The 22,076-nt window shown below is 35.7% G+C and overlaps 1 protein-coding gene across 6 annotated transcripts in view; it reads left to right on the top strand.

Moving 5' to 3' along the window:
- RABGAP1 (RAB GTPase activating protein 1) overlaps nucleotides 1-22,076 on the top strand; it is a 241,405-nt gene that overhangs the window by 12,807 nt on the left and 206,522 nt on the right. For 5 of the 6 annotated variants that reach the window (XM_077144151.1, XM_077144178.1, XM_077144188.1 and 2 more), the window contains exon 2: nucleotides 40-241. In XM_077144151.1, the coding sequence (XP_077000266.1) occupies nucleotides 92-241 (150 nt within the window). In that variant the 5' untranslated portion in view covers nucleotides 40-91. Of the gene's footprint in view, nucleotides 1-39; nucleotides 242-22,076 lie in introns of those variants that run through there. The other variant, XM_077144184.1, reaches the window with a different exon arrangement.

The raw sequence follows: 22,076 nt of genomic DNA on the forward strand, positions 1-22,076 counted from the left end.
ATATTCCATATGAGTGTGTTTATGGTTTTTCTTTTTCAGGCGTTTAAAAAAATATTTAATCATTCATGAGTTGAGCCTCATTCTTTGAGTCATGGATGACAAGGCTTCTGTTGGAAAAATCAGTATCTCCTCAGACTCAGTATCAACTCTTAATAGTGAAGATTTTGTCTTGGTTTCCAGGCAAGGAGATGAGACACCATCTACAAATAATGGAAGTGATGATGAGAAAACAGGACTCAAGGTAAGATTCCGTAATGTAAGTTTGTTTTGCTTAGCCCTTTAAATCTATTGCAGAACTTGGCCTTTAGCAGGAAAGTGTGTGTGGGGAGAACATGGGTATAATATACTTCTTTTTTTAATGGTCAAGATTTTTTTTTATTACTGATATTGAAGAATTTGTATTTGATTAAGGATTTTTGCTTTTATTAGCTTCTCTTCAATTTCCTAATATACATAACTGTTAAAACTGGTAGTTATAGTATAAACATTTTTTTTTTAATGTTTTCACTTTCTCATGGAATTAGAGGTGCTTATTTCTTTTGGGCCTGATATATGTAGTATAGGAACACTAGCAGGTCACTAATGCTATTTATAAAAATACATTTTAAGATTATTGAAACAGAGCTTTAAATACCTGGTTTTTGACCACTTCTGTTTGTTTATCTTCAACCAAATAAGTAAGTATTAATTTCTTTTCCCATTCTTTGTTATTCTGCTGCTTTCTATGGATATAAATAAAAACAATAGATTAACTGTTAAAGTTGTCATTTAAAATGTGAATAATTTTAAAACACTTCTTGTTTACATCAGTTCATTCAAATAAGGCTTTATTGACTACATATTACATATTAAGTATTATGCAAGTTGCTAGGGATAAAATGGTAAACAAGATAGATAAATCCTGCTATTATTCTGGAGCTTTTATCCTAATGGGGGAAAGTCACTAAGGAAATAAGAAAATGAATGATATGTCAAGTAAATTTAGGTACCATGAAGACAGGATAAGTGGATAAAAGGTGAAGGGCAGGTACTATTTTGAAGAGGCTCTAAAGAAGATGACATTTGAACAGAGACCTAAATGAAGTGAGGAAGAAATCCATGGGGAAATCTGGGAAAAGAGCTTTCCAGGGGAGCAGCAAATACAAAGACAATAAGGAGGACCACCCTTATAGGCCAGATGTGACCAAAGTATAAAATGATTAGGGATGAAAAAAAAATGATTAGGCGTAAGATTCTGAGATGGGTAGGGGCTAGATTATATAGAACCTTATAGGCCATAATAGGAATTTGGACTTTTAAAGTATGAAGGGAATTTTTGGAGGGTTTAAAATGGGTATATGATTTAAGTTTTTAAAAGCTCAATGTCTGAAGGGACTTCTAGCATGAGAGCATGAGGAGCTTTGTGGACCTGTTCCCCAGCAAAACTGTTCACCATTAATTAAAAACAAAAAGCATTTAAACCCTCTGGAAAAGGTCTCAAGGACATACACAAATGAAGAAACAATTACACAAGAAAATTTCTAAAATTCTATTAAGAGCAGTGAGAATCTGTGGTATTTGAACCAAGACCCACTCCCTCCTTCTCCCATCCCACTGAGCAAGGTGGTAACTCTGCCCCAGACTGGTAGAGCCAAAGACACAGGGCTCCAACTCATTCCAGCTCCCAGTCAGTGGCCTGTTTTTCCGAGAGGAGTAGGACGTCAGCATTTCTCATCCTGCCCTCAGCTATCTTTTGCTGGGTGAGTACAGGCAAGAGTTTGGGCTTCGCTTCTATCTAGCCCCCACTCGGGTCAGAGGCTGTACCTTGAGTGAGCACTGCTGAGAATGCTGAGGCCCTGTTCACCCTTTTGCTGGTTCATAAAGTGGTTCCAGGCTGGAAGAGGGAAGTTGAGAAAACCTGAGCCTACACAAAGTTATCCAAAATTCTGCACACCACAGTAAAATGGCTGAAAGCTACCTGTAAGGAGAATATCTTGAAAGCAGCAAGAGAATGCAAGTTTATCACTTATAAGGTAACCCCAGTAATAATGACATCTGACTTCTCAGCAGAAACAGTGGAGGCCAGAAGGCAATGGGATAATAGATGCAGAGTGCTCAGGTTAAAAAAACAAACAAAAAAAACACCTGTCAACCAAGAATTGTATATCGTATATCCAGCAAAGCTAGTCAAAGATGAAGGTGAATAAAGACATTCTCAGTTAAACAAAAATTGAGAATTTGTTGCTACTTTAAAAAAATGCTAAGGGCCTTCTTCAGGCTGAAATCAAATGACTCCAGGTGATAATTCCAGTCCACACAGAAGTTCAAAGAACATCAGTAATTACAAAATTATAGATAATTATAAAATTTAGAAGGTAATTACAAAATTATGACAGTATAAATGCTTTTTTTCCTTCCTCAACTGATTTAAAAATCACTTGTATACACAATATGTATTCATGAGCCTATAATGTATGGAAATGTAACATATTTGCCAATAATAGCCCAAAGAAAGTGGTGGGAACAAAGTTTTACATGGCGTAAGAAAATGACTCCATATAGATAACTTGAATCTCAAAAAATAAACAGAGAAACCTGGGATGTTAAAAAGGTTACTATAACAAAAACTGTAAATATATCTGAAATCTTCTAAGTTTTTGTAAAAGACATAAAATTATCCAAAGTAATAATTATACAGTGTATTGTTGGTTTTGTAATATTTTTATATGTTCCAGGTATGACAATAATGCTGTAATGGGGAAAAGGGAATAGTGCTATATAAGAATAATGTTTCTTTTTCTCACTGGAACTGAGTATAAGACCAAAGTTTGTTCTGATAAGTTAATATATATTCCTCAGAGCAACCAGTAAAAGGTATAATTAAAAAATATATAAATACATTTAAATACTACATTAGAAATATTAACTCACTAAAAAGAAGACAATAAAGGAGGAATAGAAGAACAAAAAAGATCTGACACATGGAAAGCAAAAAGTAAAATGCAATACATAAATCCAACTTTATTAATAACCAATGTAAATATGAACAGAATAATCAATCTAATGAAAAGGCAGAGACTGTTAGACTGGATTAAAAAAAAAACATGATCCCACTATGTGCCATCTATAGAGACAGATTTTAGATTCAAAAATACAAAGAGACAGAAAGTAAATGGATGGAAATAGCTATATTTTGTAAATAGCAACCACAAGAAGCCTGTAGTGGCTGCACTAATGCCAGTAAAATAGATTTTAATACAAAAATGTAACAAGAGATAAGAGGGACATTTTATGATGGTCAAAGGATAAATCCAGCAGGAAGATCTAACACATATAAACATATATGCATCTAATAGCAAAACATAAATACATGAAGCATCAAACAAAACTGACAAAAATGAAGAGAAAATTGGGTAATTCATCAATAATTGCTAGCAACTTCAGTATCTCACTTTCAGTAGTGGGTAGAAAAACTAGCAGAAGATCAACAGTTTGCTAGCTGACAGGATGCAATATACCAGAAATGGAATGGCTTTTAAAGAGGGGGATTTAATAAGTTGGAAATTTACAGTTCTAAGGCTAAGAAAATGTCTCAGTTTTAACAAATCTATAGAAATGTCCAATCAAAGGCATCCAGGGAAAGATACCTTGGTTCAATAAGGCCGATGAAGTTCAGGGTTTCTTTCTCAAGTGAGAAGGCACATGGTGAACACAGTCAGAGTTTCTCTCTCATCTAGTAAGGCACATGGTGAACACAGTTAGGGTTCCTCTCATCTGGAAGGGCATGTGGCAAACACGGCATCATCTGCTAGCTTCTTCTCCTGGCTTCCTGTTTCATGAAGCTCCCCAGGAGACATTTTCCTTCTTCAGCTCCAAGGATCACTTGCTGGTGGGCTCTGCTTCTCGTGGCTATTTCATTGTGCTCTACTCTCTGAATCTCTTATTCTCCAAAATGTTTCCTCTTTTGTAGGACTTCAGAAACTAATCAAGACTCACCCAGATGGGTGGAGATATGCCTCTACCTGATCCAGTTTAACAATCACTCTTGATTAAATCACACCTCCAGGGAGATGATCTGATTATAGTTTCAAAGATGCAATGCTGAATAGGGATTAGAAGAAACGGCTGCCTTTACAAAATGGCATTAGAATTAAACATGGCTTTTCTAGGGAACATACATCCTTTCAAACCAGCACAACAAGGAAATGGAAGAGTTGAACAAGACTATAACCCAATGTGTCCATAAAACAAAACATCTTTAGAACACTCAATTCAGCAGCAGCAGAATTGAAATTCTCAAGGACACATGGAACGCTCTCCAGAATAGACCATCCATTAGGCCAGAAAACAAGTCTCAATACATTTAAAAAAACTGAAATCATCCAAAATGTCTTTTCCAATTACAATAGAATGAAACTAGAAATAAAAAAAACAAGTAGAAGTAGAAAATTCACAAATATGTGGAAATTAAACTACACATTTCTGAATAATCAACCTGTGAAAGAAGAAATTAAAAAAGATATTAGAAAATACTTAGAGATGAATAAAAATGAATATGTACCAAAACTTATGTCTCTAAAGCATTGCTTGAAGGGAAATTTTTAGCTGCAAGTGCTTATCTAAAGAAAGAAGAGCGATTTCTCAAATCAATAACCTAACCTTTCACCTTAAAACCCTGGATAAACAAGGGCAAGCTAAACCTAAAGCAGGCAGAGGGAAGAAAACATAAGATTACAGAAGAAATTAATGAAATAGAGAATAGAAAAAAATAGAGAAAATCGATGAAATCAAAATTGGTTCTTCTGACAAGATCAATAAAATTGACAAACCTTTAGTAGATTAATGAAGGAAAGGAGAGAAAAGACTCAAATTACTAGAATCAGAAATGAAAGAGGAGACATTACAACCTATGTTATAAAGGATTATAAATGAATACTATGAACAGTTGTATGCCAGTAAATTAGATAACTTGATAAAATGGAAAATTTTCTAGAAAGACAGAAACTACCAGAACTGACTCAAGAAGAAATAGACAGTTTGAAGAGATTGAATTTGTAATAAAAAAGGTGCCAACAAAGAAAAGTCCAGTCCTAGGTAGCTTCGCTGCCGTATTCTACCAAACATTTAGATAAGTATTAATACCAGTACATTCTACACTCAAAAAATGGTAAAGGAGGTGAACGCTTTCAAACTTATTCTATTCAGACACAATTACCCTGATACCCAAAGCAGAAAAAGAGATAAGAAGAAAAGAAAACTATGCAATATCTCTTATGAAAATGAACCCCAAAACCCTAATAAAATACTAGCAAAAGTAAAATAAAAATTAAAAAATAAACAATAAAAGATACTGGCAAACTGAATTCAGTAACATAAAAAGGATTATATACTGTGACTAAATAAGATTTAAACCAGGAATATAAGTTTGACTTAACATCTTAAAAAAAAAATGTAAAACACCACATCGGTATAATAAACAATGAAAACCACAGGTTCTCAAGACACAGAAAAAGCGTTTGACAAAATCCAACATCTATTCATAAGGGGGAAAAAACAACCAAAACAACTCCACAAACTAGGAATAGAATAGACGTTGCAGCCTGATAAAGGGCATGCACCAAAAACCCACACTTAACATACCCAGTGACAAAAGACTGGATTCATTCCTCCTGTTTCAGGAGCAAAATTAGATGTCTGCACTCACCCTCTATCCAGCATTGTGCTGGAGGTTATAGTTTGGACATTTCAGCAAGAAAAAGATATAAAAATAAAAGACAGCCAGTTTGGGAAGAAGTAAAACTGTTCATTTGCAGATGAAATGATCTTACATAGAGAAAATAGTAAGAAATTCAATAAAAACTGTTAGTACTAATAAATGAGCTTAGCAAAGTTGCAGGATAGAGGATCAGTATGCAAAAGTCTCTTGTATTTCTGTACATTTGTAGTGAACAAGCCGAAAATGAAATGAGGGAAGAATCTGAATGGAGAGTTCCCCAAGGAAGATATGCAAATGATCAATAAGCACATGAAAAGATTCTCACCATCATTAGTGATCAGGGAAATGCAAATCAAAGTTCAGTGAGAGTCCACTTCACACTTACTAAGATCGCTATAATCAAAAAGTAAGATAAGTCTTGGCAAGGATGTGGAGAAATCAGAACCCTGATGTTGCTGGTAGGAATGTAAAATGGTGCAGTTACTTTCGAAAACTGTTACTCAAAAAGTTAAAGGCAGACTTTATATAAGACCCATCAATTCCTGATAGGTATATTTCCACAAAAATTGAAAATACATATCCACACAAAAACTTGCACATTATTGTTTACTATAGTTATAATAGCCAAAAAGTAATATTGTCCATCAGCTAATGAGTGCATAAACAAAACGTGGTTTATCCTTGAAATGAAGTATTATTGTGCCCTAAAAAGGAAAGAAGTACTAATACATGCTACAAGATGGATATACCTTGAATGAAGTGAAATATGTCAGTTACAAAAGACTATGTTATACGACTACATTTTAATGAAATGTTCAGAATAGGCACAACTTTAGAGATAGACAGTAGATTAGCAGTTGCTTAGAGTTAGGGGTGTTAGGGACATGTGGGTGGTGATACCTAGTGTGTGGTGTTTCTTTCTGAGGTGATGAAAATGTTCTAAAATTTACCATGGTGATCCTTGCACATATTTGGGTATCTACTAAAAACATTGACTTGTACCCTATAAATAGAGGAATTATATATTATGTGGAATATGAATTATATATCAATAAAGCTAGTTCTTTGTTTTTTTGTTTATTTTTAAGAAAAACTCACTTGCTGCTCTGTTGAGAAATGGCAGTAAAGGGGCAAGATTGGTAGCAAGGGAACCAGATAGGATGCTGTTGTAGTCATCAAAGGGAGAAATAATATTGACTTTGACCAGGGGAGTAGATATTTCTGACATAGACATATTCTGAAGGTAGAGTTGATTAAACAATTGGTGTTAGCAGTGGTAAATTAGATGTGGTGACTGAGGCAAAGAGAGAAGTAAACAGTGACTCCAAATTTTGGCCTGACCTGTTAGGTAAATAGTTGTAGCTTTTACTGAAATGGTGGTTTACTTTGCTAATCCTTCCAGAATGTAATATACCATAAATGGAAAGGCTTTTATAAAGGGGATTTATTAAGTTACAAGTTTACAGTTTTAAGACCTTAAAAATGTCCAAACTAAAGCTTCCAGATAAAGATACCTTGACTCCAAAGAAAGGCCAAATAGTATCCAGGATTTCTTCGTCAGCTGGGTATGCACATGGCTGGTGTCTGAGGTCATTCCTTCAGTTCATTGCTTTGTTGTTGGTGGTTTTTTTTTTTCATTTTTGGTTCATTGCTTTGTGCTTCTGATTCCAGTGGCTTCCTCTCTAAGTATCTGTTGGCCTCCCCCTACCTTGTCTAGGGTAAAACTCTGGGTTCTGGGTTGCTTAGCTCTCATGGGAAAGCACATAGAAAGTCTAACTTTTGTCAGCTCTCTCAGCTCCTTTTGTCTCCTGGAGCTTCTGCATTTCCAAACATCTGTGCCTCTCTCAGCTCTGAACAGTTTCTTTCTTCATAAGCTCTCTTAAGGACTCCAGTTAACTAATTAAGACCCACCTTGAATGGACAGTAACGTCTCTATCTAATCAAAAGATCATACCCACCATTGGGTGTGCCACCTCTCCATGGAAGTAATCTATCTAATCAAAAAATCACATCCACAATTGAATGGGTCACTCTCCATGAAAACAATCTAATCAAAAGTTCTACCCAAAGCAGTAGTTCCGCCTCCTCAAGATTGGATTAGGGAAAGAACAGGACTTTTCTGTGGTACGTAATAGTTTCATAGTGGCACAGATGGAAAAGAGAAAGGGAAGACCAGGATTGGAGAAAAGTGATGACAAATCATGTTCTTTTGGGACATGTTAATTTTGAGATGGCTGTTAATGTCCTTTTGGAAAAGTCAGGTAGTTAGTTGGATATATGAGATGTTCAGGAGAGTTCGTGGCTCTTATCAGTGTTATGCATATAACACTGATATATCATATTCAAAATTAGAATTAGATGACGTCACTGAGAGCATGATTATAGATATTAAGGAGAAGAATGGTAAGAGTTGATACTTAACGCTCTATTCAGATGAAGAGAAACTGGTGGAAAAGACTTGAGAAGAAATAACTAGTGAGATAGGAAAACTAGGAGAGTAGAATGCTTTAGAAAACTAGTTAAGAAATTGTTGCAAGAAGGAGTAATCAGGTATATGAGAATCTGCTGAGATGTTGATTAAAAGGTCACTAAAATGTGACAAGATGGATGTCTTGGTGATCCTTAAGAAGAGTATCTTTGTGAAGAAGTGGGAACATTATATGGATTAGTGTGGGTTTGGCAGTGAATGGAAGGTGAGGAAGAAGTTGCAGCAAAAAGTGTAGACAAATCATTTGAGTACAATGATTTGACAAATCATTTGCTACAAAAGGGGAGCAGAAAGGACCGATAGCTGAAGTGAGATTATGGAATCCATGGGGGAATTTTCAGATACTTATATATTGATAGGAATTATTCAGTAAAGAGGAAACGTTTGTAGTAAAAAAGCAAAATTTTTTATTAGATTAGGGAGAAGGGGCTGTTGTGCATGAGTGAAGGGGTTGATCTAGGAACAGATTCTATAATGAGAAAAAAAGGCAGTATAAAAGAGAATTGATGCAAACAGATCAATCTTTTCTTTTGAGTTCCTTCTATTTGAAAATTTTCTTGAAGAATTTTGAAATATTATTTGAGTTATTCTTCTTGCTTCTAAGTTGAAGAGCCATTAATAGTAAATGAGAAGAACCCTCGGGGCTCCTTCAGAGAACATTTTTGTTGTTGTTTTGTCATTTAGCTTCTTTACTGGAAGGAGATTCTTCCATTTTGTTGACAAGGAAATTGAGTGACATTATCTTCATATTTAAAATGTTTCTTCTGTTTTCCCATATAATTTCAGTACGTGTTTATAGTATATAAGCTATACTGTACGTAGAACTTTTAAGTGAAGAAGTAATACAATTATTGTTAGTTAAATCTTTTAGCTCTGTCATCTGACTAATAGAATTATTGGAGACATCTTGCTCAAAGATGCTCACTTTTGTTTTTGAAACTTTGTTTCTCAGCCACTAGTAAATAAAATAATTGAAAAAACAAAAGCAAGGATTTATAGACCATCTTACCTATCTTCCTAACAGTTTTGTTCGCCATATCAATATGATAACAATATGAAATTTAACAGATTGCAAGGATCTTTGAGGGTTTTCTTTATTTCTGTGGTTGTTCTAAAGTTTGTGGATGGAACATGAACAGTAAAAGTAGAACCATGTCCTTGTAGGAAACAGAACATTTTTGGAAGAATAGAGAAAAAGAGCCCATTTTAGTATTTGTGCAACTAGTAGAAGTAAAAATCAGTTGACATTGAGGAATAATATTTGTAAATTGCATTGACTTTAGAAAATACATTTCAAAAGTGAGTTATTCTTCCATCTCGAAAGTCGCAATTGAGTGATTTGTACAAACTTAAGTTGACCACTAATAATAGTCTACTAAAGACTGTTTTATGCCCTAAGGATAGGGACTCCCATTTTGGAAATGTGATGATCTAGAAAACCTAAAAATGTCAAACAAAATGCTTATGAAAACTGGGGAAAATATAACAAATACCTTTAAACTGAATAGCTGTTTTCACAGGATAGTAAAGAAAACCTCCAAAGAACAAAGTTAAAGAGGAAACTGAAAGTCAGAACTGTGCATATGAGCTCACTTTGAGGCTGAATGGAAGAATTTCCTTTCCTTTATAATGAGTGCTCTTGAGTTTGATAGCTAAATTGGGGGTGAGAAACAAAGCCTTGGGGGTTTAAGAGAAGAAAGGTGCTGGGGATTTAATCATGTCCCTATAGAAGGTATGTTCAGGTTCCACCTCCTGGTCCTGGGCACGTCAACCCATTTGTAAATTAAGATCATTGAAGATGTTGTTTGGTGAGGTGTGCTCAAACTAAATAATTGTGGGCCTTAATCCAATATGGCTGAAATCCTTATAAGCAAAGAAAATTGGACATAGCAAAGGAAGCTGTGGAGAATAGCCAGAAGCTGGAATTCAGGGGATCGCAGAAAAGGGAAAATAACACCATATGAGTAGCCACAATGATTAAAAAGCCAAGAAACTCCTAAGATTGTGGCCAGCCCAGAAGATACTGACTCTAGGAGGAAGTAAGCCTTGGCTTCTGAAATTGTGAGCCAATAAATACCTATTGTTAAGCCAGCCCATTGTATGATACTTGTTTTTGTAGCCAGAAAACTAAAGCAAGAGCTATTGGAACTGCAGTCTATTTATTCATAAAGCTAGTAGTTTCCTCATGGACTATATCTTGACTGAAAGGATAGATTGAAAAAATATGATCTACTGACAGTCACAGGAAGAAAATAAAGAAGCTTAAATTTCTTATATTGAACACTGGTTTGGAGGGTAGCTTGCCTGGAAATTTGTTTCCACAGGCTTTCTTCGTATGTGTCTGGGCTTGAATTTATACAACCTGCATGTTCCTGGGTGGGTAATGTTCTTGGAGCACCTGATGGGAACAATTCCAAAACTACTCTGGAGGATATACTTGCAGAATAAGCTGCATGGCATGGCACTTTATAGATAACCCTGCTAAAGAAGAGTGCACAATCCAAAAATCTAAAAATATATACAGTGGACAGTTCATCATGAGCAAAAGTCAACAAATCCCAATAGTTAAGTACTACCAAAACTTCAGGTATTAGAATTATTGCCTGTAAGCTATAAGTTTTAAATGACTAAAGATTTAAAGAAAAAATTGAAAATATTAGAAAATAACAAAATTGTCAAAACATTAAGATATTTATTTAAAAAATAGGAACATCTAGAACTGAAAATTTGAGTCACTGAAATTATAAAAGTGCCTCAAACAGCAGATCAAACATGGCTGAAGAGAGAATAGATACTTGGACAGTAGCTCTGAGGAAATTACACAGAAGATACCACTAAAAGATGAGAAAATATAAAAGTACAGCTAAGAGAAATGAAGTTGGATAGATCAGAATAACTACAGTTTATAAAGTGAGGCACCAAGAAATTTCTTGATTTCTCAGAGATCACATAGCAAGTGAGTGAGCAGATATGAGATTGGTAATTATATTTTCCAATATCCAAATTGAACTTCTGATTCTTCTTTTGTACTGTGCTTTCTAACAAACCCAAACTTTATAGACATGTTTCCTGGTGGTTCATTTACATTAAACCTGAGAAAATATATTCAGTTCTAACCATTTTCATTATGCTGTCACTGCAGTGTGAAACAAATAGTGGGAATTGCAGATTATCAGAAATTTGTGTTTAATTTTGTAAACATCTAGGGATTTCTCAAGCACAGGCTGCTAGTTTCTAAGCATACTTTCATTTTCTTTTCTTTTTTTAAAAAATATTTTCATTGACAAATCTTCACACACATACAGTCGATGCATGGTGTACAAGCACTGGCTTTCCGTATCATCACATAGTTGTGTATTCATTACCATGATCATTTTTAAAACATTTGCATCATTTCAGAAAAACAAATAAAAAGAGAAAACTCATACATCCCATACCCCTTACCCTCCCTCTCATTGATCACTAGTATTTCAGTCTAACCCCAATTTTTTTTACCCATTGTCCCCCTTATTATTTATTAATTTTTTTATCCTTTTTTTTTTTTTTAACTTATCTTTCTATACCCTGGATAAAAAGAGCATCAAACACAAGATTTTCACAATCACACAGTCACATTATTAAAGTTATATGATTATACAATCATCTTCAAGAGTTAAGGCTACTGGAACACAGCTCAGCAGTTTCAGGTACCTCCCTCAAGCCTCTCCAATACACCATAAACTAAAAAGGAATATCTATATAATGCATAAGAATAACCACCAGGATGACCTCTTAACTCTGTTTGAAATCTCTTAGCCACAGAAATTTTGTTTTGTCTCATTTCTCTTTTTCCCCTTTTGGTCAAGAAGGCTTTCTCAATCCCATGATACTGGGTCCCAGCAAATCCTGGGAGTTCTGTCCCACGTTGCCAGGGAGATTTACATACCCAGGAGTCATGTCCCACATAGTGGGGAGGGCAATGAGTTCACCTGCCAAGCTAGCTTAGAGAGAGAGGCCACATCAGACCAACAAAAGGGGTTCTCTGGGGGGTGACTGTGTGGGATAATTTTAAGTAGGCTTAGCCTATCCTTTGCAGGAGTAAGTCTCATAGGGGTAAACCCCAAGATCAAGATCTCAGCCCATTCATTGACTTGGCTATCCCCACTGCTTGCGAGAGTACCAGAAATGCTCCAAATGGGGAGATTGAATATTTCCCTTTTTTCCCAGTGCCCCAGGGGGACTTGGCAAGTACTTCTTTATTCACTGCCCAGATTACTCTGGGATTTATCAGGGCATCACACTAACCTGGACAAACCAACAAGATCTCATGCCCTATTCAAGATTCTGTGTTCTTACGGTGTTCAACTAAACTGACCATACAAGTGAAATTAGTTAATGTACTACCCAAAATATAAATTTTGCACCAAATAAACATCTCTCCTTTTGACCTCACACAGAAGTTGAAGTTTTAAAATAGGGCCGATATCATCCTTTACCCTGTATTCTAATCTACCCAGTCCTATCCAGATCAGCTTCATTCATATCTCTAGTGAAAGTCTGATCCCTTTTTCAACTTTTTAAACAGTTTCTGTATGGGGTAGCGCTGACTTTCATAGCTTCAGAACTCTAATTCTGGGTCTCAGGTGTCACATACATACCCCAAGTTTCTGGAAACAACCATGTTATATACAAACAGCTCAGTATCTCAGAATTTAGAAATAACTGTTACAACTCCTGAATATATGTGACTGCTATAAGAGTTTACAATCTGAGACCCTTGATAATAGGCCCTAACCTGATAACCCATGCTCTTGACTTCAGTTCGCTGAGTTTTTCTATTATAGTTAGTCCATATGAGTGAGGCATGATAATATTTGTTTTTTTGTTTCTGACATTTCATTCAGCATATAGTCCTTAAGGTTCATTTATCTAGTTGCTAAGCATGCTTTCTTGAAGACATATAATCTCTTCCAGAAAAGGGTCCCAAACTACCTGATGTAACTTTCTTTCTACAGATCGAATAAGACCTAGTTCATATTGTTGTAGTGAAGGTAGGTAGGAAGTATGTTCTAGTTTGCTAGCTGCCAGAATGTAATATACCAGAAACAGAGTGGCTTTTAAAAGGGGAATTTGATAAGTTGCTAGTTTACAGTTCTAAGGCTGAGAAAATGTCTCAATTAAACACGTTTATAGAAATGTCCAGTCTAAGGCATCCAGGGAAAGATACCTTGGTTCAAGAAGGCCAATGAAGTTCGTGGTTTCTCTCTCAAGTGGAAGGGCACATGGCAAGCATGGAGTCATCTGCCAGCTTCTGGCTTCCTGTTTCATGAAGCACCCTGGGAGTCATTTTCTTTCTTCATCTCCAAAGGTTGCTGGCTGGTGGACTCTGTTTCTCATGGCTACGTCATTCTGCTCTGCTTTCTCTGAATCTCCAGTCTCCAAAATGTTTCCTCTTTTATAGGACTACAGAAACTAATCAAGACCCACCACCCGAATGAGTGGAGACATGTCGTCACCTAATCCAGCTTAACAACCACTCTCGATTACATCACATCTCCAGGGAGATGATCTAATTGCAGTTTCAAACATACAGTATTGGATAGGGATTCTTCTGCCTTTATGAAATGGGATTTTGATTAAAACATGGCTTTGCTAGGGGACATACATCTCTTCAGACCAGCACGTTGTAAAATTAGAAGTTGAAAATTAAGACCAGGAAATGATGCTGGATGTTGCCTTCAGAACATTTTTTCCTTTGGCTCTCTAAAAGCAGTTTTGCTGGCAAGGAAATAGTCTTGCAGCCAGTTCTACCATATAAGTTATTACCTTTACATGATATATTTAGAAATTATAAATATTGAAATAATGCTTCTTTGGCACATGAAAAATAGGTTTGTTCTTAGCTATCTCTGAACCATGAAAGTGGAAAAAGTAGTTTTTTTATTTGTTGTTTCTTTTCAAACCTCAGTTTCATTAAGTGGACCAGTGTTCATTTAGAAATAGCTGAGAGTGGGGTGGAGGCATACTAACACTTACTGAATGTTTAATAATTAATAGATACTATGAAGTGAGAATTAAATGAGATAATCCCTATAAAATTTATAGGATATAATGACTGGAACATATTTATAATTTATAAATGTCAGTAATCAGATCATTATTTTCACATTGAATCCTCATAACAACCGTGTGAGATGGATGGTAACATCCTTAATTTACAGGAGACAATTTTTACCTGTAGTCACAGTTAGGGTATGAGTCATATCTTAAACCCAGGTCTGTCTTAACTATGGGGCCCAAATAAGGCTTCTAATTAGACCTATATAAGTACAATCAATCCCATGAGGCAGCTTTCATGTAAATAGTCTGTTGTGTGAATGGTGCCTTTTGGATTTGTGCCATATGCTAGCTCTGCCCCAGTTTTCTTTTTTGTTATTCCCACCCTGCTTTTTAACCAAAATTAGGCATAAATAATTCACAATGCGCTTTCTTCTTGCAAACGTTTATCTCTGTGCTTACAATCACTGCAAAATGGATTACTTTATGTTCACTATTTTTCTTTCTCCAACTGTTTCCTAAAGAACTGTCCCCTCCTCCTTTTTTTTGTAATGCAGTTTTATTGAGATATATTCACACACTATACAAACCATCTGAAGTATATAATCACTGGCTCAGAGTTATCATCAAATAGTTGTGCATATAACACCATGATTGATTTTAGAGTATTTTCATTAGTGCATAAAAGAAATAAAAAAAGGAAACTCAAATCCTCCCATACCTCTTGTTCACCCCATTATTGACCCACAGTATTTGTTACAGTTGATGAAAGAGTATTAAAATATTACTGTTAACTGTATATACTGTTAAGAGTATTAAAATATTACTGTTAACTATAGTCCATAGTGTGCAGTAGGTACTTTTTTCTCATATACTCCTCTATTATTAACTTGTTTTAATAGTGACGGATATCTGCTCTAGTTCATGAAAGAACATTTTTGTATTTGTACTGTTAATCACAGACATTGTCCACCACAAGATTCAATGTATTAAACATACCCATGTTTTAACCTACAGCTTTCCTTCTGTTAACATACATAACTCTAAAATTCCCCTTTCCACCATATTTATACACCTAATGTGCACTGTAATTCTCACAATAATGTTTAACTGTCACCTCTGTCCATTTCCAAATGTATACGTTCATCGTAGTTAATCATGCTGTACGTATTAAGCAACCACTCCCCATTCTTTAGCCTCCTTCCATATCCTGCTAACCTATATTCTATATATTATTCCTAAGATTTTTTTACAAAATGAGAATTTACTAAGTTGCAAGTTTATATTCTAAGGCCATGAAAATGTCCAAATTAAGGCAAAGCTATGAAAATATCCACTCTGAGGCATCCAGGGAGAGATACCATAGCTCAAGAAGGCCTGTGACAGTTGGGGTTTCTCTCTCAGCTGAAAGAGCACATGGCAGCTTCTGCTAGCTTTCTCTCTGGACTTTTTAAATGGTTTTCCCACGGCTTTGTCTGTTCTGTTGGCTCTGTTGGTTCTGATGGCTTTCAAGCTTTTTCCAAAATGGTTTCCTCTTAAAAGGCTCCAATAAGCAACCCCACTTTGAATGGGTTGTGATGCATCTCCATGGAAACCATCTAATCAAAAATTACCACCCACAATTGGGTGGGTCATATCTCCGTGGAAACAATCAGAAAGATTTCACCCAGCAATACTGAGTGGGAATTAAAGGACATGGCTTTGCTGGGGTACACAACAGATTTAAACTGTTACATTCCACCCTTTGGACCCCCAAAAGACATGTTCTTTCCAAATGTGAAATACATTCATTCCATAACAATATCAGAAAGTCTTAAACCATTTCAGTAACAATACAAATACAATACAAAGTCAGAAACAGTTCAGAATTTTATCAGTCAGCAACAGGCATGGTCTGTCCTAAGGCAAAATTCTCCTCTGGCTCTGGACCTGTAAAACTCAGAACAAGTTATCTGCTACCAATATATGAAGGAGGAGCAGTCGTAAGACTCATTTTCCTATTTTGATAGGGAGGAACGGAAAGAAACACAGGGGTCACTGGACCCATACAGTTCTGGGAACCTGCAGGGAAACTTCTGAAAGTCACTTATCCTTGAGGATTTAGAAAGTAGCAGCCTACCCCCCCCCCCCTTTAAATATATTTTTATTGACAAAGCAAAACAACATACAAACACAAACATTCTTAACTTATGAACGTTCCATTCTTGGTGTATAATCAGTGACTCACAATACCATCACATAATTTTATACTCATCACCATGATCATTTCTTAGAACATTTGCATCACTCCAGATAAAGAAATAAAAAGAAAAAACTTATACATACCATACCCCTCACCCGTCTTTCTCATTGACCACTAGTATTGCCATCTACCCAATTTATTTTAACCTTTGTCCCCCCATTATTTGTTCATTCTCCATCCATATTTTTTACTGAGTCCATACCCAAGATAAACCTTTGTTCCCCCTATTGTTTTCTATATCCCTTACCACTCCCTTCCATTGATCACTAGTATTTCAGTCTACTCAATTTATTTTAACATGTGTTCTCCCTATTATTTATTTATTTTCAATCCATATTTTTTACTCATCTGTCCGTACCAAAGATAAAAGGGGCATCACACACAAGTTTTTCATGGTCACACAGTCATACTGCGAAAGCTCTATCAATGTACAATCATTTTCAAGAAACATGGCTGCTGGAACACAACTCTGCAGTTTCAGGCACTTCCTTCTAGTCTCTCTGACACACCTTAAACTAAAAAGAGGAGATCTGTATAATGTGTAAGAATAAATTCCAGGATAACCTCTTGGCTCTGTTTGAAATCTCTCAGCCACTGACACTTTATTTTGTCTCATTTCTCTCTCCCCTTTTTAGGTCGAGAAGGTTTTCTCAGTCCCTTGATGCTGAGTCCCAGCTCATTCTAGGATTTGTGTCCCACTGTTCTAGTTTGCTAGCTGCCAGAATGCAAAATGCCAGAAATGGAATGGCTTTGAAGGAAATTTAATAAGTTGCTAGTTTACACTTCTAAGACCAAGAAAATGTCCCAATTAAAACAGGTGTATAGAAATGTCGAGTTGAAGGCATCCAGAGAAAGATACCTTGGTTCGGGAAGGCCAATGAAGTTCAGGCTTTCTCTCTTAGGTGGAAGGGTGCATGGGAAACATGGTGTCTGCACACTTTCTTGTGGCTCTACGAAAAGGGAATCTTTCCAAAATATTTCCTCTTTTAAAGGATTCCAGTAAGCAACTCCACCTTCAGTGGGTGGAGACACACCTCCATGGAAATCATCTAGTCAAAAGTTACCATCCACAATTGGGTGGGTCACATCTCCATGAAAACAAAATGCTCCCACCCAGCAATATTGAATGAGGATTAAAGGACATGGCTTTTCTGGGGTCTACCGCAGATTCAAACTTACACATCCACATTGCCAGGAAGGTCCACACTCCTGGCAGTAATGTCCCATGTAGAGAGGGGGAGGGCAGTGAGTTTGCTTGCCTTCTTGGCTGCGAAAGAAGCCACATCTGAGCAACAAAAGAGGTTCTCTTGGGGTGACTCTTAGGCCTAATTTTAAGTAGGCTTAGCCTGTCCTTTATGGGGATAAGTTTCATATGAACAAACCCCAAGATTAAGAGCTTGGCCTATTGCTTTGGTTATGTCCACTACTTGTGAGAATATCAGGAATTCTCCACATGGGAAAGTTGAATTTTCCCCCTTTCTTGCCATTCTTTGCAAATACTTCTTTATTCACTGTTCAAATCATCCTGGAGTTTATTGGGGCATCACACTGGAGAAACCTACAAAATCTAATGCCCTATTCAAGGTTCTGTGCACTTACGGAGTTCAGTTAATCTGTCCATTTAAGTTATTTTAGGGAATGTACTCGTCAAAACATAAATTTTGTGTCAAATAAACATTTTTTTTTATGCAGCAGCCTTATTCTCTCCGCCCACTGGTGTGGAGTTTGCAAACTTGGGGAACGTTGGTAAGACCACCTTTTTCTTGGCTCCACTCTCTCTAAGTGTTGGTGCTGCACCCCAGCTCCCTGTCTACTCTGGGTCACACTCTCAACCCCTCCAGAACAATGGGGTAGTAGCCAGTCTCTCCCCAATCCCTGGTTTATACATTCCATTCTTTCTGAGACCTGAGGTTATGCCTGTGATTTTACATTTTATAAATAGTTCATGTCCTAAGATCGTAAAATATTTATCATTTTGTATCTGGCTTATTTCACTTAAGACAAAGTCCTCAGGGTTCTTCTGTGTTGCCGTGTTTTCAGGACTTCATTCATTGTTACTGCTGAATAATATTCCACTGTAACTGTGTATACCACATTTTGTTTATCCATTCATTTGTTGATGGGCATTTGGGTTGTTTCCATGTTTTAGCAATTGTGAATAATGCCGCTGTGAGCATTGGTGTGTAGATACCTGTTTGCGTTGCTGCTTTCAGATCTTCTGGGTATATCCCAAGGAGTGGGATTGCTGAATTACAAGGCAACTCTATACTTAGTTTCCTGAGGAACTGCCAAACCATGCTCCAGAGTGGCTGTACCATTTTACATTCCCACCAGCAGTGAAAGAGTGATTCTATTTCTCTATATCTCGTCTCCAACATTTGTCATTTCATTTCCTGTTTAGTAGCAGCCATTAAAGGTGTGAGATGATATCTTATTGCAGTTTTGATTTGCTTTTCCCTAATAGGTAGTGAAGAAGAACATGTTTTCATGTGCTTTTTAGCCATCTGTATTTACTCTTCAGAGAAATGTGTATTCATGTCTTTGACACATTTTTTAATTGTTTCTCCTTTTATTGTTGAGTTCTAGAATTTCTTTATACGTTCTAGGTATGAAACTCTTATCGGATATGTGATTTCCAAATATTTTCTCCTGCTGAGTTGGTTGTCTTCTCACCCTTTTCACAAAGCCCTTTGAAGCACTGAAGTATTTTATTTTGAAGAGTTCCCATTCATTTTTTTTTTCTTTCATTGCTTGTGCTTTGGGTGCAAAGTCAAAGAAAATACTGCTTATCACTAGATCTTGAAGATGTTTCTTTATATTTTCTTCTGGAGTTTTATGGCATTAGTTCTTATATTTAGGTCTTTGATTCATTTTGAGTTAATTTTTAAATCTGGCTTGAGGTAGGGGTCCTCTTATTTGTTTGGTTATGGTTATCCTGTTCTCCCAACACCATTTATTGAAGAGACTTTTCTTTCCCAGTTGAGTGGGCTTGGAGCCTTGTCAAAAATCAGTTGACCAAGGTGCAAGTGTAGTTCAGTGGTAGAATTCTTGACTGCTGTGCAGTAGACCTGGGTTTGATTCCCAGCCCTTGAACTTTCCCATATAAACAAACTTCAACATATGGTGCTGCAATAACAGGACACTCGTGGAAAAAGAAGGAAGTGTGACTCTGTCATGCAGCATAGAAAAAAATAAAAAATAAAAAAAAGGAAAAAAAATTAATTGACTATAGATCTGAGGGGCTATTTCTGAATTCTCAATTTGATTCCATTGATCACTTTGTCTATCTTGATGCCAGTACCATGGTATTTTTTTTTTTATGATACCATATAATGAATTTATTATTGTCATTTTTAATGAATTAAACATTTAAAAATCCCCAGTTTTAGTTTCAAACATTTAAAAATTCCCAGTTTTAGTTTTTTTTTTAGTACCATGGTATTTTGACCACTGTGACTTTATAATAGACTTAAAAGTCAGGAAATGTGGTATCTCCCACTACATTCTTCCTTTTTAAAATGTTTTTAGCTATCCGGTACCCCTTCCCCTTTCAAATAAAATTGATGGTTAGCTTTTCCAATTCTGCAAATTAATCTGTTGGGAGTTTTATTTGTATTGCATTGAATCTGTACATCAATTTTGGTAGAATTGACATCTTAACATTTAGCCATACAGTCAGTGAATACAGAATATCTTTCCGTTTTTCAGGTTCTCTTTGATTGTTTTAGCAATATTTTGTAGTTTTCTGTGTATAAGTTCTTTACATTCTTGGTTGACTTTATTCCTAGATAATTGATTATTTTAGGTGCTATTGTAAATGGAATTTATTTTTGATTACCTGCTCAGAGAGCTCATTACTCTAGTATATAAAAACACTATTGATTTTTGCTTGTTGGTCTTGTATCCTGCCACTTGAACTCGTTTATTAGCTCATGTAGCTTTGCTGTCACTTTTTCAGGATTTTCTAAATATAGGATCATGTCATCTGCATATGGTGATAGTTTACTTTTTCTTTAGCAATTTGGATGCCTTTTATTTCTTATTGTTGCCTAGTTAGTTTTTCAAATAGTCCTGTATCATGTTGAGGAAGTTTCAAAATGTAAGATTTTTTGATGTTTTTTATTATGAAAGGATGCTACATTGTGTGAAATGCTTGTTTTGCATTAATCAAGATGATCACGTGGTTTTTCCTTTCTGATTTGTTAATGTATATTACATTAATTGATTTTCTTGTACTGAACTGCCCTTGGATACCTGAGATACAACCCACTTGGTTATACTATATCATTCTTTTAATATACTGTTGGATTCTACTTGAAATTATTTTATTTTGAGGAGTTTTGTATTTATATTCCTTATAGAGATTACTCTGAGAGATTGCTCTGAAGTTTTCTTTTCTTGTGGTGTCTTTATTTTTTTTTAGCTTTTTTCTATTAATTAAAATTTTTTTTACAATGAAACAACAAACATTCTTAACATATGATCATTCCATTCTGCATATATAATCAATAATTCACAATATCATCACATAATTGTATATTTGTCATCATGATCATTTCTTAGAACATTTACATCAATTCAGAAAAAGAAATTAAAAGAAAACAAAAAAATTCATACATGCCATACCCCTTACCTGTCCCTTTCATTGATCATTAGAATTTTGTTCTAGTTTGCTAGCTGCCGGAAAGCAATATACCAGAAATGGAATGGCTTTTAAAAAAGGGAAATTTAAGAGGTTGCTAGTTTACAGTTCTAAGGCTGAGAAAATGTACTAGTTAAAGCAAGTCTATAGAAATATCCAATCTAAGGCATCCAGGGAAAGATACCTTGGTTCAAGAATGCTGATGAAGTTCAGATTTCTCTCTCTTTCAAGAGGGCGTATAGTGAACACAGTCATGGTTAGTCATGGTTTCTCCCTCATCTGGAAAGGCACATGATGAACACGGTCAGGGTTCCTGTCTAATCTGGAAGGGCACATGGCGAACACAGCGTCATCTACTACCTTCTTCTATTGGCTTCCTGTTTCGTGAAGCTCCCCGGGAGGCATTTTCCTTCTTCACTAGCTGGTGGACTTTGCTTCTCGTGGCTATATTGTTCTACTATGTTCTCTCTGAATCTCCTTCATTCTCCAAAATGTCTCCTCTTTAATAGGACTCTAGAAACTTATTAGGACCCACCCAAATGAATGAAAACATGTCATATAATCCATTTTAACAACCACTTTTGATTAAATCACACCCCCAGGGAGATGATCTGATTACAGTTTCAAACATACAGTATTGAATAGGGATTATTCTGCCTTTATGAAATGGGATTTAGATTAAACCATGGCGTTTCTAGGGGGACATACATCCTTTCAAACCAGCACACATTTAAATCTGTTAAACTTATTTTAACACTTGTTCCCCCTATTATTTAGTTACTTATTTATTTTTATTTAAATTTTTTATTAGAGAAATTGTGGATTTACAGAACAATCATACATTAAATAAAAAATTCCCATACCCCACCGCACCACTAACACCTTGCATTGGTGCAGAACATTTGTTACCACTGTTGATGTTGTACTTTTTAAAAATTTTATTTATTTATTATTTAATTTTTAACATATTCCA

The sequence above is a fragment of the Tamandua tetradactyla genome, chromosome 2 (genome assembly GCF_023851605.1).
Source record: "Tamandua tetradactyla isolate mTamTet1 chromosome 2, mTamTet1.pri, whole genome shotgun sequence".
In the NCBI taxonomy this organism is placed as follows: Eukaryota; Metazoa; Chordata; class Mammalia; order Pilosa; family Myrmecophagidae; genus Tamandua; species Tamandua tetradactyla.